The 15,184-nt window shown below is 37.0% G+C and overlaps 2 protein-coding genes across 2 annotated transcripts; one reads left to right on the top strand and one right to left on the bottom strand.

The window, feature by feature from the left end:
* Positions 1-5,650: 5,650 nt before the first annotated feature.
* Positions 5,651-6,322, top strand: LOC114924535 (uncharacterized). The gene has a single exon (XM_029289388.1). It carries the CDS (start codon positions 5,651-5,653, stop codon positions 6,320-6,322), a length of 672 nt encoding a protein of 223 aa, XP_029145221.1.
* A 5,678-nt stretch (positions 6,323-12,000) lies between these two features.
* Positions 12,001-13,712, bottom strand: LOC112717515 (uncharacterized). Its single transcript, XM_025769523.3, has 6 exons — positions 13,464-13,712; positions 13,265-13,349; positions 12,789-13,223; positions 12,481-12,685; positions 12,239-12,378; positions 12,001-12,155 (listed from the first exon to the last, which is right to left on the bottom strand). The coding sequence occupies exons 1-6, from the start codon at positions 13,710-13,712 to the stop codon at positions 12,001-12,003; spliced, it is 1,269 nt and encodes a 422-aa protein (XP_025625308.3).
* Between the last annotated feature and the right edge of the window lie 1,472 nt (positions 13,713-15,184).

The following is a 15,184-nucleotide window of genomic DNA, read 5'->3' on the forward strand; positions in this document are numbered from 1 at the left end:
TTAATGGAAGGTAAAATTTTGGGCTTTTGCCCAATTTCCTCTAATGCAAGTCTGGCTTAAAGATAATTCTAACTCTGAGGAGGATGCAAGATTATTAAGACCCAATTTCAATTACACACATCATTAGAAGTTTTAATCACATTCAAAATATTCAAAATTTCAGAAGATTAGTTATTAGTTCTTTCTAGAAACATAAAAAAACTAGTTGTTAGGATTTGATTTGAATTATTGTTTTGATTTGAGTGAAGTCGGTAATTAGTTATCTTATCTTTTTTTTTCTGAAAGATGAGATTAGGATAGTTTGAATTTGAATTCCAAAATTAGGATATAAATAAGTGAACCTTGTTTACAAGAGGAGACATCCAAGAGGAGGATCTTCCTATCCAAATCCAACATTCCGTTCCTCGGCGCAATTTTCTTCTTGTTTTTCTTTCATTCTATAAGTAACTAATCATCTGTCAAAAGGTTAGGAGCTCTATTTATATTTTCTATGGATTATTAATCTACATTTATTTTGTTTTGAAGTCTTGCATTGATATATTTCATGATTAAGTCCTTCATTCGGATTAATGTCATTGTAAGGTATGCTAATTCCTTTTGAATTTTTTTATTATAATTGAAAGTAGATTTGATATTTGAATCAAAGCTTAAAAATTGTTTCACATGACTCTTTGAATTCAGTTAGGAATAGTGGTTCAATTAGTGTGCAACACATGCATGATTTTCAATCACTCTAATTTTGAATAAATGACATATAATTCGGATTAGAACAACTTTTGAAAATTGTGTTTTCTTCTAAAGGTTTAACGGAATAGGACTAACTTGAATATGTAGTATATAATTCGACCTAAGAACTACTTTTAAATCTTATTAGAAACTAAATCAGTTTTTGTGCTTAAACTCTTTAATTAATTAACTGGCAACTAATTGATTAAAGAGAAACGGAGGAACTAAAGAATTCGAAATCAATTATTAAATATTTGTCATGAAAAATCTTTGCATACTTTAAAATAAGTAAACAATATTTGATTTTCCTTAAGAGCATAAACATTTTTGAAACCCTTGATTCTCACCGTCACTGTCTTTCAAGCACTCAAGCACTCAAGCTTTCAAGTAAGATACAAGTTCTGTCATCATCAATCTAGGTTATTTTAATCTAATTAAGTATTTAATATAATATTTGCTTGCTTAATATTTTAATTCTTGTGAGAATAATATCTACTCACTGTAGTATTATTTGAACGATTTAGTACATTTAGCGGTATCCGTGAGTTTTAATTTTCATTCATTATTATAATTCATAATAGCAATTAACAAGATGTTTAACTCAATAAAAAAAATACTTAAATTAGGAGTGTTTACATATTGGGTTGGTTCAAGTTTAAAGACAAATGAGAACCTAACTGATTAAATTTTAATCAATTAAAGTTGGTTCAAATATGTTATTTCTAGGGAATGGACCAAACTAATCCAAACTGATTAAATCTAAGTTGGATCGATTCGAATAATTGAGTATTCGATTAAAAATAAAATTAAAAAAACTTGAAAAAAAGATTACTCTAATAATAATAATAATAATAATTCAAAGTTAAATAACTATCATAATTTAAAAAATTTTAGAATTAAAGGATAATTTTGTATATGTATTATTAGATTTTATTTTTTTAATTAATATTAAACTAATTGGGTAATTGAATTGGTTTAGGTATCGCAATTTTAAAACCAATTTGGATCAGATTTGATTGGGTCTGATCCAATTATATCCAATTAGCCATCAAATCCAATACCCATATAATTGGATCGAATCAATTTTGAATGAATATTCAGATTATCCGAACCATGATGAATTCTCCTATACTAAATAATCTAAAGCTGGTTGAAAAATCATATTTAATTGTTATTAATTGAAAAAAAAATTAACTCCCTGATCGAACTTATTTTCTTACATGAAATATTATATTTTTATGCTTCATATATCTAAATTTTTTCCAAAATTGCTGGTGCTCGCCTCATGTGTCCAACCTTGCTGTTTGGTTAGCGTTTCTACATTTAGGAATTCGTAAAACGAAAAAAAAAGGGCAAGAACAAAGAATAAAATTGTAATATTTTTTTATTTGTAAACGAAGTTTTTAAAAATTAAACCCTACTTTTTCTGTATTTTTCTTTTCTACCACAAACGATCATAAAGTACAATTCACTAATACTGGTACTAAATTAACCACATTGTTTAAGCTATTTCCCCAATATAATAATGTAGGATCAGTTAATTACATTGCCAATCTTCAAAAGCCGATGATGCTTCATTTGGCTATGATCAACTCATCTGCTACTTATTAGAAGAGCTCATGCATGTAGTTCTCTCTAATATATGGTTTTGGCTAAGTCTCAATAAAGTATTACACGTAACTATATATATTATATTATAACTATGGGAGAATTACATCAACTTTTGTAAAGCTTTTTAGGACTTTATTACTTCAAGGTGGAAGCCCTAGTTAGCTGTATATATATATATATAGGACCCATTTTATAAATTACTATCCTGGTCTTATCTATGATTAAACAATAATGCACATATATCTCTTCATTTATAAAAATATATGCAAATTTTGTTCGTTTTATTTTGTCTATTTACAATCAGAATATCAAACTCTCCACACTTGATGATTGAGGAGACACGAGCTTATTCTACTTAAGTATTCTCTAAATAAACCTCCCTGATATATTATATGGTATTTAATACTCTTATATTTTAAATATAAATTTAAATTAAACTCTCTTAATAAATACAATAAATTAAGAAAATACAATACACATAAGAATGTATGCTATGGTGTTTATAATTACGATGTTTACGATAGTTATACGATTTTATCAACACTTAAAAATTATTGCTAAAATTAAAATAACTCTTTTTAATTTAAAAAATAAAAATAAAATAAATTACTAAAATGTGAAAAAATATAAATTTTAATTTTAATAACACTTAAAACATATTATTAATATTGTTTAACCACCGTAGCTACAAACAACAGACTCCACCTGTTAACCTATGTATAATAATATCATTTAAGTTTTAAGTGTTTAAAACTTGAAAGCATGCAGGTAGATGTGTAAACGGGTCAAGTTGAGTCGGTCTTGGTGAACTTGAAAACTGAATCGATTAAATTTGATCGGTTTAAGTTGGATCGGGTTAATGTATTTTTTTATTAGACCCAAACCAATTTAATTCATGGCTTTTTTATATAAATAAACATTAGAAAAACATTAATTCCAGAAATACGCATGACTTAAATTAATGACTGAAATATGCATGGCCAACTCAACCTCGCCGGGCACGAAATGGAGTTCCATACCAAATCGCAAGTAGCGCCCACGAAATGAAGAAACTGAAGTATGGTCCATATCAGCTGTGTCGGGCACGAAATGGGGGAGCAGCCATCTTGTGGCTGGCACCCACGAAATGGACATTCCAAGGGGGGCGGGCACGAATTGGTGCACCTCAGGTGTACCGGCCACAAATTGGTTCCGTAATTTTTCTATATAAATGCTCGTGGATCAACGGCGAAAGGAACCATTATCACTCTCTTCTCACACTCCAAACTAGCCCCCAACCTCTGCACCCTCATTCTTTCTTTAAAATTTCCAGGTAGTAATATTGGTCTGCTATTTGTATGGCTGCGGAGAATGTTTACATGATTATATATCCTAATGGAGAAATTTCTCTTACAGCTGAAGGTATTACATTCGTTTGCGACGATCCATTGTGGATAATGATTCCACCACAAACATCGTTGCAAGATTTGAAGAATCTGATTCTGATGCATACCGAAATGGTTGGAAAAAAGGAAATTACGAAGCTGACCTACAGAATACCGGTTGCAGTGGCCAACTCGTTTTCGTATCAGAAAATGCAAATAAAAGCTGATCAGCATGTGTCGATGATGTTTTCTTATCATCGAAGCATAGGAAGCATCTATTCGTTGGAGCTTTGTCTGAATCTTCAAGACATTGGTGGAAGCTCGTCCAGTTCGAATAACGTGGAGGGTGTCAGAAATCGACCAGCGGATGATTTTGGTTTGGTTCGGGATACCAGTAGGGCCCCAAGTCCAAGCTTCAATGCATTCGTTCCGCAGGTACAAAATGTATCTATTCGTGAAGCACGCCCCGCCTCTTTTACACATCTTGGGGTCGATAGGGTTTCAGAGGCTGCTAATGTATATACGTCTGACGAGGATGAGATTGAAGATTTCAGCGGTGATGATCCAGAAGTAGTTCCAGAGACTCAGCCTCTGCATGGCGATGCTGTTCCTCCAACACGAGTCGAACCTGAAGGTGGTGGTGTATCTTCCTCCACACCGGCACACTACCTATCCTTAAATCTGGGAGCAATGCATTCGACTAACGCAGAGGAAAGACCGAGCAGCTACCCTTTGTCAGGGGAGATGGAGCTCAAGATTGGGTTGAAATTTCTTAACCGCGAGACAGCAATGCTAGCAGTTAAAAACTACAACATCCGTAGGAGTGCAGAATATAAGGTTGTAGAGTCAGACCAAAGTAGGTATGTCTGTCGATGCAAGCATTTCGGGGATCAATGTCGTTGGATGGTACGGGTTGCAAAGACAATGTCCTGTAGATTTTGGGAAATCCGAAAGTACGAAGGGCCTCACAGTTGCTTGGCAAGTACAATGTCTCAAGACCACGCTCAACTCGATAGCAACGTCATCTGCCAGCACATACTTTCCATGGTGCATGCTGATGCGACGATTTGTGTAAAGGTGTTGCAAGGATTAGTTGAGTCAGCGTACGGTTACAAGGTGTCTTACAAGAAGGTGTGGCACGCGAAGCAGAAAGCAATCGCAAGGATCTATGGTGATTGGGACGAATCGTATGACCAGCTGCATAGATACCTCAATGCTCTACAAGCATTCGTCCCAGGTATTACATATATTTTATTATGGAAAGGTATTTGATATTTAATTTCTGTTATTTCGTTTACATGTTTTGCTAAGTAATCATTTTTGCACTAGGGACAATTGTTGACCTCCAAACCCGGCTGTACTATGTCGGGAACACACTAGACCGTGGTTGTGTCATGTTTCACCAGGTTTTCTGGTCATTCCCTTCCTGTATTGAAGCTTTCAGGCACTGTAAGTCGCTGGTCTCAGTGGACGGAACACACCTGTATGGTAAGTACGTAGGCACCCTTCTCATGGGCATTGCACAGGACGGGAATAATAACATTCTACCCGTCGCTTTTGCACTTGTCGAAAGAGAGAACACAGATTCATGGTACTTCTTCCTAACCAATTTGAGGAGGCATGTCGCAACTTGGCCGGGAGTTCTGCTTATATCCGACAGGCATGCGGCAATAAAGGCCGCATTGGAACGTGACGGGTGTGGCTGGGAACACAATGTGTACTGTGTACGACATATTGCCTCCAACTTTGCCACCAGTTTCAAGAGTAAGGAAGCCAAGAGACGCCTTGTTAATGCGGCATATTCGAAGACGCAAGAGTAGTCGCGGTCCTACCTGGAGCTAATCAGTAGCGAGGATCCGATAACATCTCCATAGATGATGGAGTAGATCCGAGGGCTAGAGCCACCGAAATGGCTACAACACCTAGATGAGGGCCGACGATACGGTCACATGACGACGAATCTCTCTGAGTGTGTCAACTCTGTCCTCAAGGGCACTAGAAATCTACCAGTTTGTGCAATTGTGAAGTCCACTTACCATCGCCTGAATGAGTTATTCGTCATGAAGGGTCGGCAAGCACAAGCGCAAATTGCACGTGGTCAGGTGTTCTCACAGTTCTTGCAGAAAGCCATACTTGCGAATCGTGAGGGGATTCCCCAGATGTTGGTGACGTCATACGATAGAGCTACCACTATATTCACAGTCGACGAGATAGCTGCTGCTGGAGTGCAGTCACGGTTTCGAGTTAATCTCCGTGACCGCAGATGTGATTGTGGTTACTTCCAGGTGTTGCATTATCCTTGTGCACATGCTCTGGCAGCGTGTGCATATGCGAGATTAGACTGGCAAGAGTACGTCGATTTAGTGTACCGCGTTGAGAGCGTGTTTCGGGTCTATCAAATGGAATTTCAGCCCATGCCCGATGAGGAGATGTGGCCCCCTACAGATGGACAACATATCCGGCCCAACCCCCTCCTACGACGTACAATGGAAGGCTGTCCGGTATCTACTAGGATTCGGAATGAAATGGATGAGGTTGAGCCAGGACCAGGGAAGAGGTGTGGCCTATGCAGGCAACCAGGACATACCAGGCGACATTGTCCGCATGCTTCTGCCACATAAGTTTCAACAAATGAAATCTAATATATTTTTTATTGTGTGTTTCTGTTTCGCTGTACTGCAAAAGACCCCAATGTTTGGTCTATTGTTATTTAAACCCCTTCATGCTGTTGTTTCTTTCACATTTACATTCTCGTTTTGGTTTAACGATAATAACATGCAAGGATATAATTACTAATATTAATCGTGTGTACAAGGAAGACATAACGTAAATCCATAGTAGCTAAAAGTAGCGAAATAGCACATCCACTACAAACAAGTAACACTATAGGACATAAACCTTAAATAACATACGAAACAGCATATGTAAAATCCTAGGAATAACTGACAACAATACTAAATAGTAAAACAAACAAGTAACACAAACTAGCATAAAACTAAGGGTGCTTGTGACCCAATCTGCCGCCGGTGCCACACGAAGGGGCTCGAGTCTCTCGGCGGGGACGAGCAGCTGGTCCCTCAACCTCGTCTGGTGTACCATCAGCCCCTGTGTAAGAAAGACGTCGGCCAGGCATCTGCATGGCGTCATATGGTCGAAGTGCAGAACCGGCTGTGTCACCAAGAGAAGCGGATCTCATCCCCGCATAGGCAGGCTACGTGTACGTGTCGGAGCGAGGCAGGGCGAGTGCAAGATCTGTGGGTGTGTGTGGGGATGACTGCTGAGGAATCAAATGGTCCAACCCATCGAATAATGAAGAGAAATTTGTCCACCCAACTCTATCCATAGAATCAATCAAGTCCTGCGTACCTCCCTGGGATGAACCACCGACCTCGTAGCTACTCTGATATGGCATAAACTGCTGAATGGAAGAAGGATGGGGGGTGCTGCAGGTCCAACAGGTTTCGGGCAGTAGTAGTCCCCTGCGACTGGAGGAGCCTCTCGGGGAATATGGTGTTCGATGTATGGCTTAAAACTGGGTCGGTCTTGTTCTGGCAACTGTTGCTCATCGTCCCCATGGTCACCATGACCATCAACTCTGCCTCTGCGAGAGGCAAATTAATCACAGGGCCTCTTCCGTACTCTGCCGGCGCATCTGCGGGGACAACGTCACCACACGGGTCATGCAATGCATCAGGGGTGGACAGAAACCTCCTGGTTCTCTCAGAGTACCACCTATAGTAATCATGGCTGGGACGCAACGTATCTGGACGATCAATCCGCAGCCGGTATGCATCCGTGCGCCGTTTGCCCCATACCTCAAACCATTCGGATAGTTGAACCGGCGACCAACCGTCATCATTACGGGCTGATTGTCGATGGAACGTATCAATATTAAGCGGCGGGTTCGGAGGTCCTTGCTTTCCCCCAAACTGTCGCAACACACGGTCAACATTTAGGATCTCAATCCACCTGAAAAATATTAGAGGCACAAGGCACTATAGAAATCTCCATGTGGGTGGCCGACGAATTCTGCGGGAACTCTAGATAGAATCCGGGGGTCCATGTACGGTTGCCAAAGAAACTGAAAAGAAAAAGGAACGCCATCACTACAGTCACATAGGCTGGTATTGATTACATATTAATAACAACGGGCACCTACCTCGTCCACTTGCAGATTATCCAAGCGTAGACGGTGCCTAGGTAGGCGCTGCTCAGCATAGTCATTCTTTCCTTTTTTTCCTGCCCACCTGTTAGGGAACAACAAAGTTAATATAAAAAAAGGCATTTCCAACATGAAAGGATACTTGATAAAAATCACTAACTGTGAAGACTAAAAAAGATACCTCGTGGCTAAAGGAAAACTGAATGCTGTTGTCACATCCGGGGCCCAGAACGGTAATCTATAGTATATCCACGACATGAGCAAGGTATGACACCCGGCCATACCCTCAACACTGTAATCTGTTGCGAGGCACATAGAACGATATAACCAACAGAGGACATCACTACCCCAACTGTACGTACCTATGGCATCAAAGTCAGCCAGTAAAGGCAGATATCGAACATGGACTGTGTTGTTGGCCTTGTCAGGGAGAAGCACGCCTCCCAACAAGTAAAGTATGTAAGAACGTGCATACTGCATGAGACCATTATCATATAAGTCTAGCGGCATCTGCTGAAGACGAGTTCTGAGCCACTTCAACTTGATGTTGTACTTCGTTGTCCCTACGTGGCCGGGGGGAACCTCACCTAGAAGTTCATGACACCATTCCCAAATATCTCTCTGATGAAACTTACTCCATGACCTCAATGTACCACTAACAGGCTGACCATCAACAGGTAAACCTAGCTACATGGCTACATCCTCTAGAGTTATGGTACACTCACCCCAAGGCAGATGAAACGTATGCGTCTCCGGATGCCACCGTTCCACAAAGGCACTAATAAGTGGATTGTCGTACTCGAAGTGCTTGATCAAAGAGGCATGATAAAATCCGGTACGTCTCAAATAAGGGTCAAGCCTCTCCCGCCTAATTTCCATGGTTGGATTCCCAGGCTCTAACGTGAAAACATCAACGAGCGTGCCATGAGAAGTAAGAACACGTGTGGGCTACAACATAAGAAGCCAAGAAATACAACACTTAGAAATACTCTAAAAAAGAGGTTAATAACAAAAAAAATATTACTAATAGTCCCTAACAATAGCAATCGGATTACTGGCATAAACAGACCTTTTGGAATAAATTTGCCGCTATATGATGTTCGTCCAGCCGGTTCAAGTTCTCCTCCACGTTCACCCCACTCATATTAACTTAATTTTTTTTATTATAAAACTCACAACCAAAACCTCACCTACTCTCAGCTTTCATTTACCTTGCCTGCCCACTTTTTTATTTTCTACCCCACCTTCAAAGTTAACCGTGTATGAAAGCTATCCCCACCCCCTTTTATACCAATCGTGGCTCCCTTTCCAGCTGTCCCCTGCCACCCAACACAGCCAATGCATGTGAGCTTGGTGCTGCTGCCGTTTTGACCACCCAATTCGTGGGCGCCAGAAACGAGAAACCCAATTCGTGGCCGCCGCTTGCTAATTGGCCCAACTCGTGGCCGCCGCATGCTAAATGGCCCAATTCGTGGGCGGTGGACTTGAGTTCAGCCATTTCGTGGGCGCCGTCATTGATGTGCCTCATCTCCTTTCCGCCAGCCACAAAATGCAAAAGCCTGCTGCTCTTTCTTGCATTTCGTGGGCGCCACTTGCGATTTGGTATGGAACTCCATTTCGTGGCCGGCGAGGTTGAGTTGGCCATGCGTATTTCAGTTATTAATTTAAGCCATGCGTATTTCGAGAATTAATGTTTTTCCAATGTTTATTTTATATAAAAAAACCTTTAATTCATGTTACGTTGATTTGAATAATTAATCGGGTACCTGATTAGAATTAAGTTTATAAACAAATTGGTAAAAATAGAAAAAAACATGTAATATTAAAACAAATTATATTAAAGAGGTGAAAAAAAATGATAATTGAAGTAAAATAAACATCAGTAAAAATTATATATATATTTCTTTTTATATAATATATTAGATTAGATAATAGAGTTGGTTCTGATTTCACGAATTTAAATTCGATATCTAAACTAGTTAGAAAAAATATAACTTAATTAAATCTAATTATTTGTCAGATATAATATCCAATATGATATAATCAAGATTGAATTTAACTACTTACACCCATTAAGCAGGCATGCCTTTTGGCAAGTAGGGATTTTAGACTTATTTAAACCAACAATTGAAATAGGTGAATAATAATGCTGGAGTTATCTGTAACATAACAATAATAATAAGTTAACAAGATGCCAGAAAAAAGTGATCTGATGGAGGATGCGAGGAAAAGAGCAGAACAATAATGTGTCGGTACGTTTTCATGCATTTATTGGACGGCTACATGATTGGCCTCAAACTAGCTTAGCTTATTAGGCTGCGCATGATATGCAATAGTTTTATGATATGCACCACTTTTCATATTAATGTACCATTTAATGTTACTTGATGTGCTACGTTTTTATGTCTTATAAAAAAAAACAATATTATAAAATATAATAGAGCCATAGACGAGCACAATTTATGTAAGAATATATACCTATATATATGAATATGAATATATATATATACATATCACATGAGAAAAACATTCTTATATATAAAAATATGAAAATGTATTTATAGTCATCAAATTAGTTTTAATAATTAAGATTAAACATATTTAATAAATGATACTATAAATATATGAAAATAATTAATATATCTAATAAAAATATTAAAATAATTAATTTCATATAACTATAAAAAATATAATTAAAAAATTACATAAATAATATTCTTTTTTTAAAAAATGAAATCATATAATAATTAGAAATATTCCATTTCAATATATATTATAACTTTATTTTTGAGAGAATCCTTAGTAAATATATCTAATAAATAAATTAAAAATAAACAATTAGATAATCGTTTTTAAATATATAAATTGTATTCTTTTATTTTTGTGCATGAAACGGAAGGGAAGAGATAAGAGTTCGTGGATTGCGCATGCGTACGTATCAATCCAGGTTAATTACTTTTCATTTTGATTTGTGCAGCTCGTCAAAATTATTTAAGTCGGTAATTAATCCCACCGTAATTAATTGGTATATAGTACATATTAATTAAATAGTTTTAAAACATAAATGCACAAAATGTTTTTTATTAGCAAACCCTATCATTTTAAAATATTATTTTTTCTAAATCATTTTTAGAAGTATAAAATTATTCTACCCTCGTAACAAACTCAACTCAAATTCGACTCCATGTGTAATATAATTAAGTGAACCTACATTGAAAAAAAAAAACCTACATTGAAATTAATTTATTCACGACTTTGGCCAGGTGATCAAGCTAAATTTATTTGTTACCATTACATTTTAAATAACAAAGCTCAATAATTTTAAAAAAACTAAAAAATAAAAATCCTCTTTTAATTTTAGTGGCACAAATTCAAAACTTTTTTCCTCAAATTTATTAATTACTATTACTACTAAATGATAAAGCTAAATAATTTATTAGACCTGCTGCACATACAAGTCTTTTTGGCAAACAAATTGGTTCAAACTCAACAACAACCAACATCAGATTAGTTCATGTAAAGATGCACTTTCCAACTGTTGAATAGCGCAAACATCATTATAAAAAACGGTTCTTCTTCCTCGATCAAAATCGCACCACTCAAAATTCAAACGACACTCAAAATCTCTCAAAATCGTCGCAAAAAGTTAAGGAAATTTCTAACTAAGTTCGAAATCTTCATCAAGAAACACAGGAAGAAAACATCAAAGATCATTGAAGATACTATTCACTAATCGTCAAGTTTTCTCACTTTTTTCTTTCTAATTTTGATCGACAAAACACCCATAGTCATACTTTTGTTTATTTAGTAGATTCATTTTGTGTTCTTAAGTTGAAGTACGTATTACTGTTCTCATTATACCAAGGTTCAGAAAATTGGACCGGTCATTAAACCGCTCTAGTCACTGGTTCACTGGTCTAATCGGTTCAACTGGTGGTTCAACCGAAAAAACCGTTTTAGAGTAGAATAATAAATAAATTATAAATACACATCCTAAAATATAATTATAGTCTGATATAAATCTTAAAATATCTAAATATTAAATCCCAAATACATATGATCTTATCAAAATCCAAAGTCAAAAGTTAAATAGTAATAAAAGCATATCTAAATATTAAATCCCAACATCATGGTTTATCAATCATCAAAATCCGCAAGAACTTGTTGCAAATCTGCTTCGGTGGGATGATCTTCACCTTCATTCCCACCCTGATCAGCAGAAGAATCAAGAGATGCAGCATAAAGACCACTACTACCACCGCCACTTTGATATAAATCAGCATCAATTTCACCTAATAAAATAAACATGTTATCATTATATTATAAACTAACAACATTCTAATAAATCATTAGAAACTAAATATACTATACTCACGCAATAAGTCATCCACATTACTAGGAAGATCAGGCTCTTTCTCTACAACCTCTTCAGTCACCCAAAAGTCAACTTGACTGATACTTTCATAATCAATTGGATCATATTGTGTCTTTTGCTTTCTTTTTTCTTTTTCCTTCCTAAAAAGTTAAATACAATATATGAAGATTTAATAATTTACAAATTTGTTATGATAAAGATTACAAATGAAACAATATAGTTTTTCATGAAACATATATTACCTGGATTTAAGACGCAAATTATAGGTAACATAAACAATGTCATTCAGTCTATCATGCTCCAATCTATTTCTTCTTTTTGTATGAATCTGGTCAAAAAGGCTCCAATTTCTCTCACACCCAGAAGAAGCAGATGCTTGGCTAAGAATGCGAACAGCTATCTTTTGTAGACATAGAGCAGAGCCTCCGAATAACCTCCACCATTCATCTACCAATTATAAAACCATAACATATTACAAGATATCAATTAAGAATATAGGAGCATAAAACAAGTTACTATTAATTAAACAAATATTCAGCCATATTCTTACCAGGCTTAAGTTCAGATGCAGCTGGAATAACTTCTTGTCTATCAAAACTTTCCTTCCGATCTCTATATAAATGTATTTCCTTCATTGCCTGAACTGAATCCAAATTGTTACACTTGCAATACAAGGTAACAAGATCAAGCAAATCTCGCATAACATCAGGTGCTTCTTTATAATTTTCATTAAAAAAGAATTTAGGATTCAGGAAGTAAGCTGCCGCATGAAGATCTTTCTTCAAATGCTTGTCCCATCTTGAGTTGATAATATCTGTGTACGGCTGATATGCAGTCTTGGATTGCCTAAACATCTCCTTAATTGAATCTTCTGCCCTTAGCATTCCTTCATAAACACATCCCAAAGATGGTTTGTCATCAGCATCAACAACCCTCAGCAAGTAAATCAGAGGGACCACAAGTTTACATACAGTAAAGCAATCGTCTTAAAATTTGCAGTCCAAAATATAGCACTCACAGCTCTACCAGTAGCACTCCTTCCTAATTTGTGATCAGTGAAAATTGAATTTACAACTAATTGTTGCAACTCCTTTTTACGGTCAAAGATGCTCTTCAATGTAATAAACACAGTTGCAAACCGGGTTGCACTAGGACGTACAATTTCTCTCTAATGAGGTCTTTGTCTTTGCCAAGATAAGAAAATCGTATGATTGTACACAAATACTGTGATCTTTGAAGCACGTGTTGCAAGGTTAGAAATATGTGCCATGCTGCTTATATCTTTTAAAATAAGATTAAGGCAATGAGCAGCACATGGTGACCAATAGATATTATCATATTTTCTATTGATAAGCCTACCAGCAGCAACATAATTGGCCGCATTGTCAGTCACAACATGCACAATATTATTTGGGCCAATCCATTCAATTACCTCAGAAAACAAATTACACAAGTGTGAATCATTTTTTACCATGGGAAGCATCTACTGATTTCACGAAGCACAAACCTTTAGAACAATACACCAAGAAATTGATTAATATTCTTTATCTTTGATCTGTCCAACCGTCAGCCATGAGGGTACATCCAATTTCCTTCCATGCACTCCTATAACTATCAACTAGCATTTGCTTTCTCTTTTAAGATCAGCCAACAAATGAACCCTTAACTTATCATAAGAAGGCCCCTTGTAACCAGGTCTAATACCAGCAACACCATCAAGCATATCTTGAAAATATGGCAACATCACAACATTAAATGGAATTTTACAATCCAAAAGCCACCGAGCAAATCGTTTATCAATGGTGCACGAAATTGCAATCACACTTTTGCAATCCCGCACAACTAACCAGCAAGTGCACTGGGTCGTCCAAGTAATACCTTGCGTGAGCAAGGGTCGATCCCACGGAGATTGTTGGCTTGGAGCAAGCTATGGTTATCTTGTAAATCTTAGTCAGGATATCAGAAATTATCAGGATTGATTGTGAAAGACAAAAGAACATGAAATGATTACTTGTTTTGCAGTAATGGAGAATAGGTTGAGGTTTGGAGATGCTCCATCTTCTGAATCTCTGCTTTCCTACTGTCTTCTTCTTCAAACACGCAAGTCTCCTTCCATGGCAAGCTGTATGTAGGGTTTCACCGTTGTCAATGGCTACCTCCCATCCTCTCAGTGAAAACGATTGCATATGCTCTGTCACAGCACGCGGAATTCATCTGTCGGTTCTCGGTCAGGCCGGAATAGAATCCAGTGATTCTTTTGCGTCTGTTACTAACGCCCCGCCTGCTAGGAGTTTGAAGCACGTCACAGTCATTCAATCATTGAATCCTACTCAGAATACCACAGACAAGGTTTAGACCTTCCGGATTCTCTTGAATGCCGCCATCAATTCTAGCTTATACCACGAAGATTCCAATTAAAGAATCCAAGAGATAACTACTTAATCTAATGTAGAACGGAGGTGGTTGTCAGGCACACGTTCATAGTTGAGAATGATGATGATTGTCACGGATCATCACATTCATCCGGATTAAGAACAAGTATTATCTTAGAATGGAAGCAAGCATGATTGAATGAGAAACAGTAGTAATTGCATTAATCCATCAAGACACAGCAGAGCTCCTCACCCCCAACCATGGGGTTTAGAGACTCATGCCGTGGAAGGTACACAAAGAAAATGTGTAAAGTGTCATGAGGTACTGATACAATGTCAAAAGATCCTATTAATAGTAAACTAGTAGCCTAGGGTGTACAGAAATGAGTAAATGACGTAAAAATCCACTTCTGGGTCCACTTGGTGTGTGCTTGGGCTGAGCATTGAAGCTTTTATGTGTAGAGACGTTTTCTGGAGTTAAACGCCAGTTCTCATGCCAGTTTGGGCGTTTAACTCCAAGTTTTAGGCCAGTTCCAGCGTTTAACGCTGGAATTTCTGAGGCTGATTTGCCACG

The sequence above is a fragment of the Arachis hypogaea genome, chromosome 10 (genome assembly GCF_003086295.3).
Source record: "Arachis hypogaea cultivar Tifrunner chromosome 10, arahy.Tifrunner.gnm2.J5K5, whole genome shotgun sequence".
Classification (NCBI taxonomy): Eukaryota; Viridiplantae; Streptophyta; class Magnoliopsida; order Fabales; family Fabaceae; genus Arachis; species Arachis hypogaea.